The sequence below is a fragment of the Photinus pyralis genome, unplaced genomic scaffold, assembly GCF_008802855.1.
Source record: "Photinus pyralis isolate 1611_PpyrPB1 unplaced genomic scaffold, Ppyr1.3 Ppyr1.4_LG3b, whole genome shotgun sequence".
Classification (NCBI taxonomy): Eukaryota; Metazoa; Arthropoda; class Insecta; order Coleoptera; family Lampyridae; genus Photinus; species Photinus pyralis.
The window spans coordinates 13,477,904-13,495,401 of record NW_022170510.1 but is presented as its reverse complement, the minus strand read 5'-3'; the positions used below and the strand labels follow the sequence as shown (position 1 = coordinate 13,495,401).

The window sequence follows — 17,498 nt, the reverse complement described above, 5'->3', positions numbered from 1 at the left end:
GTCAACTTTGTGCAATCTAGAATTACACAAACGCAGGTAGTGTGCAATAATGCATTCCCAGTTTCCCACTAGATTACAATGTTTAATTGCGGACGGTAGGTACGTAATATCGTAGGAAGCTCATAAAAATCAGTCTCGGCGAGTTTATAAAAAGTATCATTTGAGATGCCAAGTACCAAATTAACGCTACCGATATGATCTCTCAAATGTACGCAGTTCTGGTATTTGCCTTGTTTCAAGGTTTCCCAGTACAGGTATCTTAATCAATGTTGACCAACGTTACGTTGCTCACGCGACAAACAAAAATGTTTAATCAGAAAAGTGAACTCACACCAAAATGAAAATTATGCAGGAAAAGGAAAGTGCGGAAAATTCAATATTTTGTATGCATTGATTTTGAAATTCGTATATTTCCTATGTACTTCGTTAAAATCAGGAAATCGACAATTTCAACACAGACGTGATATAACAAAATAAAATATTAGGTAAGTATCGAATTAACACCTATTTGCTAACCATACTCCATCCGGTACACAGATTACTTGTTACCACTTCCGGAACCGTTTGAAAACCATAGAAACCTAAACGGACACTGCGTACTTTGTATAGTTCAATCATCAGTTTAATTTAGTTTGGAAAATCAATAATAAACAATTAATTAAACAGGAACCTATACACGAAATATTCCTGTCATTTTCAGAATTAAATTGACAATTTTATGCGTAATGCAATTTTTTGCGATATTGAAATACATTGAAATGCCCTATCGTTACTGGTATTCCGATAATCGGGAGTAAATGAAAGCAGGAACGTTATAATGTCAACGAAAGTTGAAAAGTTCGTATTTATCGTATTTCTGTAGCGATAGAAATAATGTTGGAAACCGTCATGGGCAGTTTTTCGTGCCTACTTTATGTCAGGAAATTTTCATTCCCATGACAGTGGCAGTAACATTCAACCTGACTACTTTTCCGGGCTCCTGTCACTTTGCTAGGCACCCCCTGACCTTCTGAAATGCTTATCATGCTATATGACTGGCCTATTAAGGGCAAATGATTTTAAACTTTCGCAGTTTTATACTTGAACTCGATAAACCTAATATGAGGGGTTAATGAGTGCATAAGAGATTAACTGAATTTTTTGTACTCCGTGGACTACAGTAATTTGTTTTTTATTCCATTTAAGGGATTAAAGTGTCACTTTTTCTTCGCGAGGGATAAAAACACGACGAGGGACAAAAAGTGGCAATACACACTGAAATGTTAAAAACAATTTAATAAGTAACATTTCTATGTACTTTTTGGTCTTGCACCAAATTTTTTTTCAAATTTGGACTTTAACATTGAAATTCCTGTAGCTGATTGATTACAGGAGTACAAAAAATATCGTATATACTACAGGCCTAAAGGTGCGTCCTAATCTCTCGGGTGCTTGTTGCTGCTACGTTTCGGGTAACAATCTGCACCCTCGTGATTAAAACCCTCCCTTTAGTCCTTTGGTATATAATATACTATTTAAATGAAAATTCGATCTCGTAAGTGGAAAATGGTTATGTTGACAACATTTCATGTTCCTATAATTTAGGAGTATTAAAAACTCTGAAATGTAACAATGAAACACTTTTAGGAATGTAATTAAAACAATGTTGTTTTAAACGAAAATGGAAGCATCTCTAAAAGTTAAAAAAATCATTACAAAGATTTTACACTATTACTCACTGCAATATTTATACTTATATTTACGACAGTTATTGGGTAATTTAAGCACGTTTTCTATTGTCACTATTATAGTACAACTTCGTCATACGTAGGGAATTGCCTGTAATCGTATGTATGCTTCATCATCTACTCATCTCAAATAGCCTAATCGTGACCAAATTAGTATGCGCTAACCGTTTAATAATTTGACCTCGTTGAGAACAATCAGTGCAAAAAAACCCATCAAATAATTGGAATTACAAAACACACGAGACACTCATTCTAAATGTATATCCATTTCGAGTGCCAAAATTGTATTCAGACCTGCTACAGATAAGGTAATGGTTATAGAGTATTTGTACAACTAGAGAAGAAAGTGCTAATGTGTCAAACTTTGAACTCGAGTTGAAAAATCATCATCTTTTCTGAAATTACAATCAAAATTGAAAAATTATCATATGCAATAATGAAGTTTGATACAGATACGGTTGATATTTTCTTCACCCTTTTTGGAGAGGAAAGTAGTTTTTCATATATTAATAAGGGTCCTCTTCGACACGAGACGATGATCCATAATAATAATGTTATAAACCGACCACGTGCATAATTGTAAACCTTACGTACGATTCGGGAACATTTTGTTTTCAAATGAACACATTAGGTCCGGCATACGCATTATAAATGAGTTTAAAGAGTTACTTGAAATGCAAATCAAGAATTGTGAGGCACTGGTTAATTTAAAACTAACCTTTGAAAGGTAGGTACATTTTAAGTTGACTTGGTCAACAAATCCTAATGCTCATTTTTCGCCAAAAATATACTGAATAATAATCGCAAATCTTTGCTTTCGATTCGATAATATAGAAATATGCCCCTTTTTTAATTTAAATTTAGTATTTGGGATGGGTCTCTTGTATATCATTTTAATTTTTCAACCCGTTTACTGATTGTTTTAGTAATTTGTTCTACTTTTCCCATTCTTAACATTCTTCCGGTTCTTCGATCTCATTAAATCCTCTTTTTCAATTTACCTAACAGATCTTGAAGATTTCTTGGGTTTTCCGTTTTCTTCGCATTCTTGAAAAATGAAAGTAGGTAAGATATTTATAGGGGTATTTGCCTTGTATACTCGTATGTAAAAATTGAACATCAGATATTAGAGATTTGTATGTTCTGAGTAAAAATTTACGCACTGTAGGTATATTGCCTACATCTGAAATAATTATAACTTATTATAAATCACAATTTGTGTAGTTACTCCACTTCTTTGCAGTAACAAGAACGGTAACTAAAGCAAACTGTTCAGGTCTGTTATATGAGTAACTTACAATTATATGTTAATTGTTTAAGTTTAATCTTGTTGTATGCTAAAAATATTCATATATAATACCATAAGTAGTCGAAGTATTGTCGAATATTTTTGAGGTGCTGTCACGAATGCTAGTGGAGCAGCAGCTCAAAAATAATCTACAAATACTTCGACTACGAATGGTATTCGGAGGACTATTCAACGAATCAAAAGAAAAATTAAGCATAATTACCCACGCGAATGTATTTCCATGACAACAACAAACGTCAAAATAAATTATGGAAGTTGCTTTTCATTTTGCTATTGATTCTATTCGAACTTTTGTGCTCCAAGGTAATTCGTTATGAGTGATTAAATTAAAAGATGTGGTGATAAGTCGGTTGTCGAAATTGATTAACAAACTAAGAAGAATGTTCCGGTTAATACGACAAAATTTCGCGTCATTTCACTGGTGGAAGTTTGACAAATGTCATTGAATAATCGCATTGAATTGTCAATTATAATATCACAAGAGCATACAAAATAATCGATTATACTACCGAATAACGAGACGAATGATCCGAAACACCACGAGACCGAAGGTCGAGTGGTGTTTCAACGGATTATTCGTCGAGTTACGAGGTAGTATAAAAATTATTTTTTTCACTACTAGCGTCTGATGACATGGTTATTAACCTTTTTTCCACTTGTAAAGTAGGCTTTCTCGGCATTTGTTCAAAGTGGTTAATAATTTTTTATTATTAACTAGTAGTCAATAATGAGAACTGTCACGCTGTCACTTTTAGAAAACACAACCCGAAATTTCGCTCAATAAACGTTTAGACAAGTTCTCTAAAAAGAATAGTTGCCACCATCAGCCATTTCCAGAGAAATTACATACCTAAAATTATCACATTTTGAAAAAATTCGAACGAAATTACTCTTTGAAAATATCTCAATAACAGAACAAAATACGGCCTGTTTGACTTGTACTTCTACGCACTTGATTGACATGTTAAATTAATAAACAAAAAATTCTGTCCAACCGTTCATTTTCTTATCAATATAATATGTTAATTTAGAGGATTTCAAGTGCTAGTAGTGAAAAAAATAGTATATATACCACGGTAGAGAAGTCTATTATTGCCTTCGCACCTTACATCCCTCGGCGCAAGCGCCTCGAGATGTAATCTTGGTGCTCAGGCAATAATACTGTACTTCTCTACCTTGATATATAATGTACTATTGTAATGCTCGAGTGGTATTCGACACGATTATATAATGAATAGAATTTTATTTTGACAGTTATTGTTATTGTCATCAAATATAGTGTATACTAGATTTATGACTTTAAATGACATAGCGAAAACACCAAATCGATTATATCACGTCGTCAAGGGTATAATCGCTTATTAATGCATTGGTATCTAAGGAAAGTGGAAGTTTTGATTGGCTCAATGTCGTATGAATGATATAATCGCTGAAATACCACACGTGAAATTATCACTTATAATTGCACAAGAGGTTTGTATTTTACCGAGTAAATTTGGGTTGTTTAGGTAATGAAAATCTGTTGCCTAGCAATTAGACGAGAAAAACTGTCAACTAATAAAAATGCGACACCGCAGGTGGAGCATTTTTAGGTTGACAGTTTTTCGAGTCCAATTGCTAAAAGGAAACAGATTTGAATTGCCACAACCCAAATTTATTCGGTTTAAATACAAACCTCGAGTGTAATTCGGCAGGACAATTTAACGAACAAGAAATTCACCAAACTAATCAATTATTGACAGACGTCAAACTAGTCATATGGGTAAGGATAATGCGATTATTGGTTCGAAAATGAATAAGTGAAAAAACCACTAGTGCATTTGTCGCTGGAAAAGTTGCAGGTAACTTTTGCCGCTGTCAAAGTGACAATTACACTGCGGCTTATGTGATTTTTTATACATGAGTTGAATTGTCGCTGAAATACCACACGTGCAATTATCACTATAATTCGTTCCCATTGGCGCAGCAATTTGAAATCGAGACATTTCACTGGTTGAAATCTGACAAATGTTAGATGAATTGAATAGTCAGGATTATTTTTCACATTTAGTTGTCGACCAATGAAAATGCCGTATTCAAAGCTACTTGAGATTGTCTTTTCGAGATAAAAATTGAAAGATTTGCGAGGTGTTGGCTGATACAAAGATGTTCCTGTAGGAAAAAATTATATGGGCAACTGAATTAACGATTCTGCAAAATGCGCTACAAGCAGATAACAAATCACTCGAGCAGGGCCACTATTGTATCCACAGTTGCAAAATCTGGAGTTGGAGAGCAGCAAATTATTAAAATTACAGGACACTCCAATGCTAATTTAATAAAACCATACTTGCAGCTAGACAAGGAGCATCATGAACAAATATTAAAGAAAATGCGACAAGTTGCAGTGAATTCGGCTGCCTCGCACACGCTATAAATAAGGCGCCTAAAACAAGCAGAATGTTTACAACAACTGCACCTTCAATTGCACTTATCTAATAGAAAACTATAAAGACAAGAATTGGTGAAGTGGTTTACTTTCCAAATGTGAAAAATAATCTAGCCAAGTAATTAGTGATTTTTTTAAATGCAATCCATTTATAATACCAGTATTGTTCATACACTATGTACAATGTACAATATACGCGCCTCCGCCTAGACGTGCACGTGGACGACAAAAATAACTTTGGCGTTCATAGAAAGCTTACGGCACTAAAGAACAAAATGCATTACTACGATCCAATGCTTGCATACCGGTGAGCTTAACTGAAAATTGTAAAAAAGCTTATAGGCAAACATAAGGGAAACCGGGACGTTTTCTAGTAATTCCTGTAGACTAAAGTGATACGACGAAGTATGACGTAGATCAATCACGATTAATTAGGTACATATAAAACTGAAATTTGTGACCAAATCGTTTCATTCAGTTGATTTTCTTCGTACAGTGAAGTTCCTCATTCGTTGATCTATTACCTACCTCTCCATGTAAGTGGTTTCAGCCAACTTAATTTTATCATTTTAACAAATTTACGCGATGCAGTTAGTTACATTAGCAGCATCTGCTCGCTCAACACTAATAATCGTTGTAATCCTCAATTTAACCCTTATCGTGCCATCGCAATTGGAGTTGCTCCCAGCATCCGCCGTTGAAATGATTATTTTTGTTTTAATTATACCTAGTATCGTTAATGAAAACTCATTTTTCTTTTTGTTACAGAATGGCAGTATTACGGGTGTGTTTAGGAATACTACTTCTGACGAGTATGCTAAATGCAATCGAATCCTCCCACAACCGAGTTTCAGGATGGAAAACTAAACGCGCGGCTCATTATGATCCATGGACGCCTCCGAACATCATGGTGCGAACAACCCCAAATCGAAAACCATCGTCCATGCTTTGGCAGCCCAATCAGGTACAAATACAGGGGCCTTACTACATTCCCATATGGAGATCTCCAGAGAAGCCGACTATCTATTCTCCATCTCAGGCCCTCTATTTAAACCCCGGTCTTATCATTAATAACAAGTACCTGCCGACAGCTGGGAAAAACACTATCGTACCCATACCCACCGATTACAAATTGGTAGAAGATAGACCAATTTGGGGTACGGTCGACGAGCCCGCAACTCCCGTAACGGTGAAACCCACAAGAAAATCGAGGTTTCAGATAACCCATCGGCCCTTAGTAAAACCGACCGACAGCAAAACCACGAACAACGCGATTACGGTGGTTGAAAACCAGCCTCCTGCACCTTCAATCGGGAGTCAACCCAGCCGATGTGTCTGGGCCATCATATCCTGTTGTTCGGCATCATCCAATACAGTCAGCTACGATTGTTTCGAACAGTTAGGGTGTAATGGGCCGTTCTGGGACAACAGCCCTTGTGACGGTGGGTTCGCACGCCCAGCTATCTCGACTGCTATGAACTATTATCAAACAAGATAAACAGTAATGTTTATTTATAGGCGGCTACATGTTCCTTCCAGAGAACTATCTGTAATTATAGTAATTTATAACTAATCATTTAATTTGAAGATGTCCAGTGATAATATCATTAATTTTAAATCGTTCGGCTCTTTATGTGAATGACGTAAAGATCCTCTCCTTGTTTAATAAAACTTATTTTATTTCATAGTTCATATTACACTCTCGGGATAGCATGGTTTCCCAATACGTCATTGGGATTCCTTTTGAGTTTCCATAGAGGTATTTCAAATTTCAAAAACAAAGATAAACGGCACTGCTAATATAACTTGTGTTTTTATAATTTGCATTTAAACATATTTTACTTAATTTAATATTTTTGAGGCAGTGCTTATATAATTCCGAGGGAATAATATTTTCATGCTATACGTTGTTAAACTAAAACCTGAGATTTTTTCCCGACACATAATAAAGCTACAAATGAAGTTTTCCATACATATAGGCCGCTTTGTATATCTTGTGCCATTATTTTTGTGGGACCACTTGTTTTCTACAATCATTTATACGGAAATTTGAGTTCCTCTCTTCTCTGGACTAATTATAATTTACCCCTTCTAAAGTATAGGTCAGTTAGACCCTTGTCCCATTTAAATTAAAATAAAAATGAGAGTTGCAACTCCTAGCACACGGTTAAAGTTACAAGAATTATTTTTGCATAAAAATTGGACCCACTTCGACATCAAAAAATCAAATTTTTGTAAACCCATTTGTTGTACCGAGTTTTGGGGTGATACAAATTTATGTTGGGACAACATTATTGTAAGACAATTAGTCACAAACCAAGTGAAAAAACGAGGGGGTGAAATGACCCACCCTGTAAAACGATATTGCTATATGAAAAAGTGCCGTTTTTAACACATGACTGCATGAGAGAACTGATGTAAGTGAGAACCAAAGATGGGCAACTACAACAAAAAATTCCCGTACGGCATTCTGCAAAATGAATTGTATAAAAAAAATACCAAGCCGCTAGAGACGTACACAAATAGTGGTTTTCAAAAAATTCTTGAGGCATAAAATGAAACTGTCCAATTCACCGCCTCTGTCTACGTAGATTCATTATTTCGTAACGTGCCGGCCGTACATATTGTAAACTACCCCACGCGGACGTTTTATTAGGCATCAGCGTCCACAGTAATGTTGAGTCACCCCGTATAATGCGAATTTCAATAACAACGACATGGACCACAGATTTGATCATAATTTATTTATTTTATTGTTCACATAAAATTGTGTGAAATGAGTGAAACGTAAAGTTTTTTACACATTACAACTTGTTAAATTTCAGCATTAACTCCCTAGTGGGTCCACTAAGGGAGGAGAGCGATAAGCATCCGAAATCTCTGGTCTACCAAATAAAAAAAGCGACAGAACTAGGTTCTCTTTTTTGTGCCTACACACCCTAGCAACATTCAGCATAATATGTTAATTGAGTAATTTCAATACGACCCTTTGATTTCGAGCACTAAGTATAATTGTTAACAATATCTAGACGCATCTCTTGCGCTTCAAATACCTTACATAACCCTTCATGATACTCCTGAAATATGTGCAAACCTTGTTGTGAGGGAAATAGCTGAAATATTTGTAAACATAACTAATTTGTGTTCATAAGGCTAGGATATTGATTTTGCAATGTAAAGGACGGAAAACTGTCCTTCTTGAAGCACCTTTTAAGTTCCGTTCTGTCTGTAGAAAGTTTTATTTTACTTCTCCTCTTGCTTTCTTTCGCGTTATTTATTTAGGAGAAAATCATCTTTCGTTTCAAATCTGATTGCAGAACCGGAACGTAAATGCCGCAAGTGTATTTAGTCAATTTCCGTCACAGCTACCATTTAATGAAGTAAGTCGCCCCGAACGATTCTTTAAAAAACTGATTGCAATATAATAGAAAATGTTACCGCTATCCACAAATTAGTGAGCCGTTGTATAGCAATTACCTACCAAGGAATTTAAACGTGTCTTTAAATTAACAAACGAAAAGAAAGGAAGAGAAGATACAGCAATATGGAAGCAGTATTTCCTAATTTCATTCGATCAGCGAATTCATATAAAATCAATGTGGAATGCCGATTTATGGACCATCAATTTTAATTGCAATATTAAATTTTATGTAAGAATGAAAATCATTTTTAAATCACTTTCATAACGGTAAGGTTACACCGAGAAGACATAAATCACTTCAAATCTATTAAAATATTAGAACCTTTTTTATACTGTGTAACGATAACGGAAATACTGACGTCAAAATCAATTCTGTACAAACACCAAGAAATAGAGGATAAAGTTTTATGAAAAAATATTACTTAATTGTACCATTATGGTACAGTGGCGACTTGCTAGCTGTTACATTTATATAAATTACCGGCAGTCCGATTCAAATACCCTTCAAATTTATACTAAAATAAAAAGAATTTTTTTGCACTTATATACCCTATACTATATAGAGAAGAAAGTAATACCAAATATCATTATCATAATTGACAATAGATAACAACCTCAAAAGATGGTGATATCTTGAACTAACTTGCTAACGTCAGTCGTCCAAGATCTTCACGTTGTTTATTCTTCAGATATATTACAGTCAATACTTAGGTACACAGTTTACCTACTGCAGATAGCTGAATTGCACATTTTGCGATTGTAACGAGACGGAACTTGATTGAAAATTGTATTTCCGTTTTATTGCAGTAGCAATCAACATTTATTTACTTTTGCGTCCGAATCGTGCAATCAGCTTAAAAAAGATTTGAAACTATTAGAATTCTGTCTACACACTCGCGCAAACGCCAGCCAGTGCAATTATCTACGTTTCGTACGCTTTCCTATTCGATATAAGGACCAGTATCTTGTAACGTACAAGTTACAAGTATTGATGAAACTTTGAAACAAAAAAAAACGAGTATGGAGTGTTTTATTGTTGCTTGAAAGCTTTCAAAGAAGAAAAAACTCCGGATGTAGCATTTTGTTCTGTTCCAATATAACTTAGTCACCCTAAAGCAGCATAGGTTAAACAATAACACCTTATTTGCCTAAATTACTCACTATCACGCCAAAAGAAAAGAGAAAAATAATTAAAGCTTGGTCGTTTGATTTTTGCATATCCCTACGTGTCTATATATATCGAATGAATTAAACTGATACAATTAAGGGTACATTTAAGCGATCATTCGGTTAATCGACCACTTTCGTTTCCACATTAGTGCGGTTATCCGCAAATATTCGGTTAAATGTTAATAAAAAAGCGGCAGATCACCTCGGTGTGACCCTACGGAGTTATCGACTTTGGGCTTGGGCTTATAGATCAATTGTGCACAGTTTGAACCTAATCGGTCCAAACCTGCGATTTGCAGTTATGGTCTTCACGGACAAAGGAACAGACGCACACCATCGACTCCCCTATAAAGCTTTGCTCTGCCGCTAAATAACCTATTAGCAGTGAATATACATTACCTATAGAAGCGTTAATTGGTTACTTGCCGGTTTATTATTGTTCAGTTTGCTGAGTAACCATAAACAGCACTAAGGCTGGTAATAAAAGTAGTTGACAAAAGTCTGACAAACGAATATTAACCAATTGGTGAACATTCTGGTCAGTTTTATGCGTATTTTTCTGTTATGCCGAACTTCGAAAATCGGTAAATTAAATTAAATGTAGTACTTTTACCAAGGCATAATGAAATTATAATAGGCGTCAAAATCGAAATGCTATTTTTGTTGATTTTTCAATAAATGTGAATAAATAAACCATCTTTTTAAAACCATTTGTATTGACAGCAGTTTATCGCTCAGTACTGATTTGACTCTTGCGCTTATGACACTTACCGCTATCTGAACGTTGACTGCTACACTTCTTATCTCCTCGTCCCATAATAAGCTCCTCCACAAATCACACTGAAACAAAAAAAAAATAAGCACACAAAATCTCGGGAGTGCAATTTTTTGGAATGAACTTATTGCATTCAACCAATTTAATTTTCGAGTCAAGTAATGTCATTTTACTGACGAGGTTTGTATTAAATTTTACCGAAATCGTATTTTAATATAAAATTTTAATTCTCATATAGAACATTTGATTACAGGAGTCATTACAGGCATTTAGCAATGTGACAGGTGCGGCCGGAAAAGTGACAGATGCGACCATTAAAGTGACAGGTGTGGTCGGTAGCAGGAAAAGTAGTCTGCTCTAAAGTTTCCTAACATAAAGTAGGCATGAAAATGAAGGTTCCATGACGATTTTGGGTAACATTTTTATACGCTGGGGGTGGGTACAAATAATTTGTAGGCCCACACTTGGGTGCGTGCCTGTCTGCGAATTACACAATAAACTTTTTTTTTAATTAGTTCTAAAGTGTTATTGTCAACTTTTGTTAAGTATAGATAAATTCCCTTGCCGTTTGTTTTAAAGTTAAAACGAAGTTAAATCCCTAGGAAGTATAATTCAAAGCAACTTAGCCTTGCAGATACTTGTATCCGCATTAAAAAAGGCAACCATCGACTTTAAAAAGTAAATCATTTCCAATATTCGTTAAGCCTTTCGTTTTCATAATTTTCCACTGCACATTTAACACGTCGAGTTTATTTCCTCGCCGAAAAACGTGATTCGTGTAAGATAATGTAATAATTTGGTTTTCTTTTTCGCTGGAAGTAAACCGGGAAATTGCCATGGAAGTATTTTCGTATAAAAAAAGGGCGAACGTCGAACAGAATTTCAGATTCTAAAGCGACTAATCCTTTTGCCCGTCACATAATCTTACATCTACAGCTAAGTTTATATTGGAAGGAAGTCGAGGACGGTATAATTGCTTAGTATTTCGTGTTGTTTTTCTCTGCTTGGTTTTTAGACGATAATAGAAGATTTATTACAAATGTATATCCAACGTTAATAATTTATTCGTTATACGTAGAGAGAAAGGTTTTTATCGATTTTGGTGTAAAAGGAGGCAGTGCAAAGCTTTTGCATCAACTGTTGACGTCTGGAGAATTAAGAGGAGATTTAAGAGGCGTCTTGAGATTTATTAAACTGAAATAAAAGTCTACTTAATACGTCGATCAAGTTCTTGTGTTAAAAGTGATTTCTGATGTTTTGTATTATTCTACACTCGTATTTGAGTTAAATCAATTTTATTTAATTATAAAAGCCGAATCTTTCAACACCAAAAACTGAAATTGGAAAAGCTCTAGCGAGGTGAAACCAGTGGAAGAATAAATAAATACGGCGTAACGTAGGTACGTCAAATTACCATTGATTAGTGTGATAGCTAACTACTTCTAACCAAAGATCATAGTGTAGTATGATCTCTGTTCTGATTACAAAATGATGTCAAAATGGACAAGATATATAGGCGAGGCGAGGAAGCCATCCAAGTTTTGAAGTATGTGGATGCCAGGCACGATCATAAATAATATGTATTTTTCATGACCTTATTGAACTTGAACTTAATTGTATAATTTCTGAATTTCCCAAGTAAAAAAATTCATTAATTCATCTACCTATTGGTGCTTTTGCACGGCTGAATAGGACAAGCAATGCTGAAGATGCCCGCAGGGTTCGGATATTCATTACCACGCATCGTGATTAAGCTTAATAGTATATTAAGTATGGAGAACGGTAAGGGATTTTTACCGTTCGAAGACAATTGTTTGGAGGAGGAGCGGAGCGACGACTCCAATTATTGTCTGAGAACGGTAACCCTTAACGTTCGACGTGCTTATAACATTTTTTGCGCGATCGAAATTAAAATTATTCAACCAATATAAATATGCACTAAGAAATTAACGAGCAGAATAAATCGAAATGATCGAAGTGGTATGGTGTATATCACTAGGTAACCAGTTTATTTGTCAAAATTGAAATTAATAATTTCATAAAATTGTGCATGTGTCTGATGTAGTTTGCTAGCTTTGCACTTCCTTTATGACTTTATGAGCCAGGTATTTGCCGGTGGCCGAATGGTATGTCGAAGATTAAATTAAAGATTAAATGTAATGTAAGACTGTTAACATTGAACTGATTGTTTTTAAAAAGGCGTCGGTAAGTATTTTTGCTGTTCTGTTTTCAGATCGGTAAGTAATTTTGGCGTCGTCGTAATCATAGCAACTGGTAAATTCCACTTACTGTCATGGAAACACACATGGTAAATAGTCAGAAATGACCGATCGCGCAAAAAAATAAGTTTATGGTGTTTAGAATTTACTATTTTTATGTGTTTAGAACTGTCTCATCAGTTTATATCATTAACCGCTTTTAACAAATGTATTGCAATAGGTGTTGAAAATGTACAAAACCAATAATTATTACCTAGGTATAATCCTCTGTTATGCCCCATGGCGTTATATTTTCATCGCCTAATAAAATAAAGTCAAACTGTTAAAGTGTTTCATTTTACGAGTATATCGCGCACAGAAAAATCCGTAAAAGTTGAAAAGACCCTTTTTGTGTAAACTTGTTGAGTGCAGTATGGTGGTTAATTTGTGATAATCCCTCAGGGGAAAATTGTCCACTAGCCCATAAGTGCAAGTATTAGGAGCGTAGTCATTTTATTCTTTTTGACGAATGTATCGCGGTTGATGACAAACAGCAATTCTTTTCGAAGCAAAAAGATTTTTATATTCGTCAATCGCGATAAATTTGCTTAGCCTACCACGAAAAATGAAAATAAATAATGTCATAATTCGTTTATATGTATTGAAATAAATAATCATATCAACTCAAAAAGAGCATTTAATAAAGACATGCAGGGTTTCCATTAGAAATTATGGACCTTTGTACCATAAATCAAAAATTGTAGCTGGCGTGAATAATTCGTTTGCAGCTTATGGTGGAATTATTTTTTATGAGCTGTCGTGAATCCAAACGAAGAAACTTGTCCCTGACTTTCCTGAAAATATCGCCATATATTTTAATCACTCAGTTATTAAAGAATTCCACCCGAAAAAATTAAACCAAGTATGTCCCGTCATATTTTATTGTGTCCTTGAATTTTACTGTATTTTTAAATTTTATGTTTATGAAAGATGTCGTCTATGTACCCGGTAAGTACGCAAATCAAATCAAAATTTAAAAAAAAATAAGAAAAACTTTTCTAATTAAGAACTTATACATGTTTTCATTTAACTTATTTAATCCTAACACAAAATTCCTTAAGCATAGCATTTAACTTAAAGACCAGTTTGCAGATTAGGTTTTACAATAATATGCAAGGCAATGTCGCATGAACAAAATATCTCCACTCTAATAATGTTATGTTAGATATTGAAAGAAATATGTCATAAAGCGGCACATTAATCTCGTGTTACAGGATCAAAATGTGAATATCACTTTCACCCACGATTTACTTTAAAGTAATTTATTCATAACTGACATGACTGAAAACGTTAATTAATAAATTAACATCCAAAAACTTCACATTACCTACATCGCCTGCTGTTGGAAACTACTTTGGACTCCCAAACGTGCGATACAGCTTCAATAGAACCTAAACAAATTCAGTATTTGTATTGCTAATATTTAGCAATGATTTTGCATCATACCTGATGCAAATTATTATTCATATGGATATGGATATATTCATATTTTTTATGCAAATAGATCATGTATTTTTGCAATATAATTACGAAAGGTGTAGCTACTTCTTAAGACAGCATAATACGCTGTTTCCCAAAGCTTTCACGTTAATACAGAAAAGTTGCAAAGCATGCATACAAGCTGCCAAAGTGGATAGTAAAAGTTGAAGTGGTACAATACCAACCCTTTGAGGCTAAGAAGATAACCTAATTTAGAAGTTATTAGCATCGTTAAAGTAGGATTATGTAGCAACAAAGTTTCGTTCGTTCTCAAAGAAGGTATATTCGAATCCGAGACTGACACTCAAATGACATTTTAATAAAGACGTGGGTAAATAGGTACTTTCGAAATAAGTAAGCAGCGCTTTAACAGAAAATATACCTACAATATGAAAATCCCTATACCTACGCAACTGTTTCTTTTCTTATTAACGTTATCAAAAGTTCGGTCTTAAACCTTAACGTTGGAGCAGAATATGTTGTTTGAAACGTAAATTTGTTCGGTGGAAATTTAGTAGCTTGTACTTTGCTCTACAAAGTAATTTACGATTAGAGACGGTGGATGTAATGAACCCCCAGCCTCTGATGCAACCTAATTTGCCCTGCCTATATAACGTAACGATTGTGATGATCTCAAAGTTTTATTCTTGGGTTCGGTTACGTCCCTATCGATCCTTTCGGTTTAAATTAAAAGGGTGAACGGATGACTATGATAATTACTTTTAATTAAAATAAAAGGTCACATTCAATTCGTTTTGTTCAACTTTTATCGCCGCCGATTAACCTCTTTAAGTGTAATTGGATACCTTGTCAGAGGAAGTAAAATTTGGTGTTTCGGAACGGACTACCGATGTATTTCCTACGCCATTTCGCCAAATTAATAGAAAGTAAAACGCTACCCACCCACACGAATGCGGCGTTGTGGTTTGGAATTTTATAATTTTCTCCCATCGAAACATAGTGTATAATGAGTAGGTATATTAAAATACAAAAGTATTCTAAAGCGACCTAATTGTAATACGACTATGGTAAAGCGACGCGAAGTCACGAGTGCCCACAAGGTAGGGGATTTATAACAGTTTTTAAACGCTCTAATTAATAACATATCTCCGCCATTACTATTCCACAATTAAATATACGCGTTGAAAAATTGAGTTGCGAAAGGGAATTATTTTGCACGAAATTATACATTCTCGTTTTGGCGTCGGAAGAGTTAAAGTGTTTCGAACAGCGGCCTTTGAGCTTAAAATCATTTAAATTGACGTTCGGAGGTAACCGAGCTTATAAAAAACCGTTAATTAGTTTTCAAAGCGCCCGTTAATGTCCATTTTTCGACCATTAGGTTTTTTGGAGGGTCATCATTTGCCCCTGTGGTCGTGTCCAAGAATCATTTTGGAGCAATATAAAAAAACTGCATTATAGTTCCGCGACACTCAAGCGTAAATTGCGTGCACAAATCTTGACGAAGAGTTAGTCAACAAAATGTGCCAGTTCACAAGGGGTTAAGTGGTATAAAGTTACGCCAAAAGGATATATTTACGCATCCCAGTGTGGGAGTAGAAAAATAAACGCGCAGAAGAGTTAGCACCCGGAACTAGCCTGTATTTCCCAATCAATCATCAAAAATTGCAATCCAAAGAGTCATTTTTTGGAGGTTATTTCAAGTCGGCGGGTTTTAAGCATGCATTCCAGTTCAAATCGCCTGTTAACTACCCCAGATTGCTGATTCCCCGAGGTCAGCCGTAAGAATTCCAAACCTTCCACGTCCAAGAAAAAATTATAAATAAAGAGGCCTTACGATCCATTGTAAAAAGAAAAAATTTTGACTTACGATTAAAATTTTAAATGCGAGATCTTAAAGTAGTCGAGAACAAGTTATTGTCTTTTAATGTGCATTATTATCAAAAGGATCTGTTGAATTTGTTGTACGTTTTAATCAAATTTTTCTCTTTTGGAGTCGAAAAGAATTACTTAAATTTCACCGTGAAGCAGACCAAGAGGTCATATGTGAATTAATTTGTCAATATAAAGCCACATTAAGATGTACCTATTTAAAGTGTTAAGGTCTAGGTAAAGGTATTTATGTAAATTTTGAGAAATTTAAATTCAAACCATTGACCTATTTAAAATTAGAAAAAAGATAGGCACCTCGTGGTAAATTTTAACTATACAAATCTGTACTTATGCGTATGTGTCTTGATTTTTTAAAATTAATTTATAACCAGATCACCCAAATTTGATTTAGTGGAAGTGGCGAAAATTTAATGGCCTTTAAAAGACCCTGGATGGAGAGAGTGGGTGCATATGGAATGTTAAAGTAGATGGAAGCTGCGGATGCGAGGGTAAATGCTAAAACTAAGGTAAATTTCCCCTTAAACTTCCCGTTAGGTATCTAAATAAACGTGTCATTGCAAGTTCTGTTTTTTTATCAAAATTACAAATTATAATCGGTCGTTCGATTTGAAATGACCCTGTATGAATTTAAATACAAAAACATTGTATATGTAAACGCGACTATTGCTATAGTTTGCTACCAGCTTAGTTAGTACTTAGTTTCAAATTCGAATAAATGTTAATTAATTTCATTAAAAGTTCTTTTCTTTCTTAAAAGTAAACTGATTTTTTCTGATAATCTCATTTGCAATTCTTTTGAAATTTTAATTGGTTTTTCTTTCGTATAGGTTAAATCTCTTTTTTATGTTTTAAGTACCTTACAAAATGCTCTTGCCTTGTGCACGCACTAATTAAATACACCTATTTCCGAACGTATTTCAGTCAAAACTAAGATGACATCCAAAGTACAGATAATTTCTAGCAGGATGAACCTAAAATATTGGTGAAATTCTCCGATTCTTCCCCAATCTTACGTTGGTACACAGTATTATGATACTAACTTAATTAGTTTTATAAGATGGTTTTTCGATATACATT

The 17,498-nt window shown here is 34.5% G+C and overlaps 2 protein-coding genes across 7 annotated transcripts in view; one reads left to right on the top strand and one right to left on the bottom strand.

Annotated features, from left to right (window-relative positions):
• Positions 1-17,498, bottom strand: part of LOC116167345 — a 135,870-nt gene that overhangs the window by 97,325 nt on the left and 21,047 nt on the right. For all 3 annotated transcript variants that reach the window (XM_031482688.1, XM_031482687.1, XM_031482689.1), the window contains one exon: positions 10,827-10,895. In XM_031482688.1, coding sequence (XP_031338548.1) covers positions 10,827-10,872 — 46 coding nt within the window. In that variant the 5' untranslated portion in view covers positions 10,873-10,895. The remainder of the gene's footprint in view (positions 1-10,826; positions 10,896-17,498) is intronic.
• Positions 290-7,151, top strand: LOC116167346. 4 transcript variants are annotated; one of them, XM_031482694.1, is made up of 2 exons: positions 290-485; positions 6,233-7,151. In XM_031482694.1, the coding sequence occupies exon 2, from the start codon at positions 6,234-6,236 to the stop codon at positions 6,960-6,962; it is 729 nt and encodes a 242-aa protein (XP_031338554.1). In that variant the 5' UTR covers positions 290-485; position 6,233; the 3' UTR covers positions 6,963-7,151. The 4 variants fall into 4 exon arrangements, with proteins under 4 accessions (XP_031338554.1, XP_031338553.1, XP_031338552.1 ...); XM_031482693.1 differs by lacking the exon at positions 290-485 and adding an exon at positions 5,519-5,895; XM_031482692.1 differs by lacking the exon at positions 290-485 and adding an exon at positions 5,519-5,899.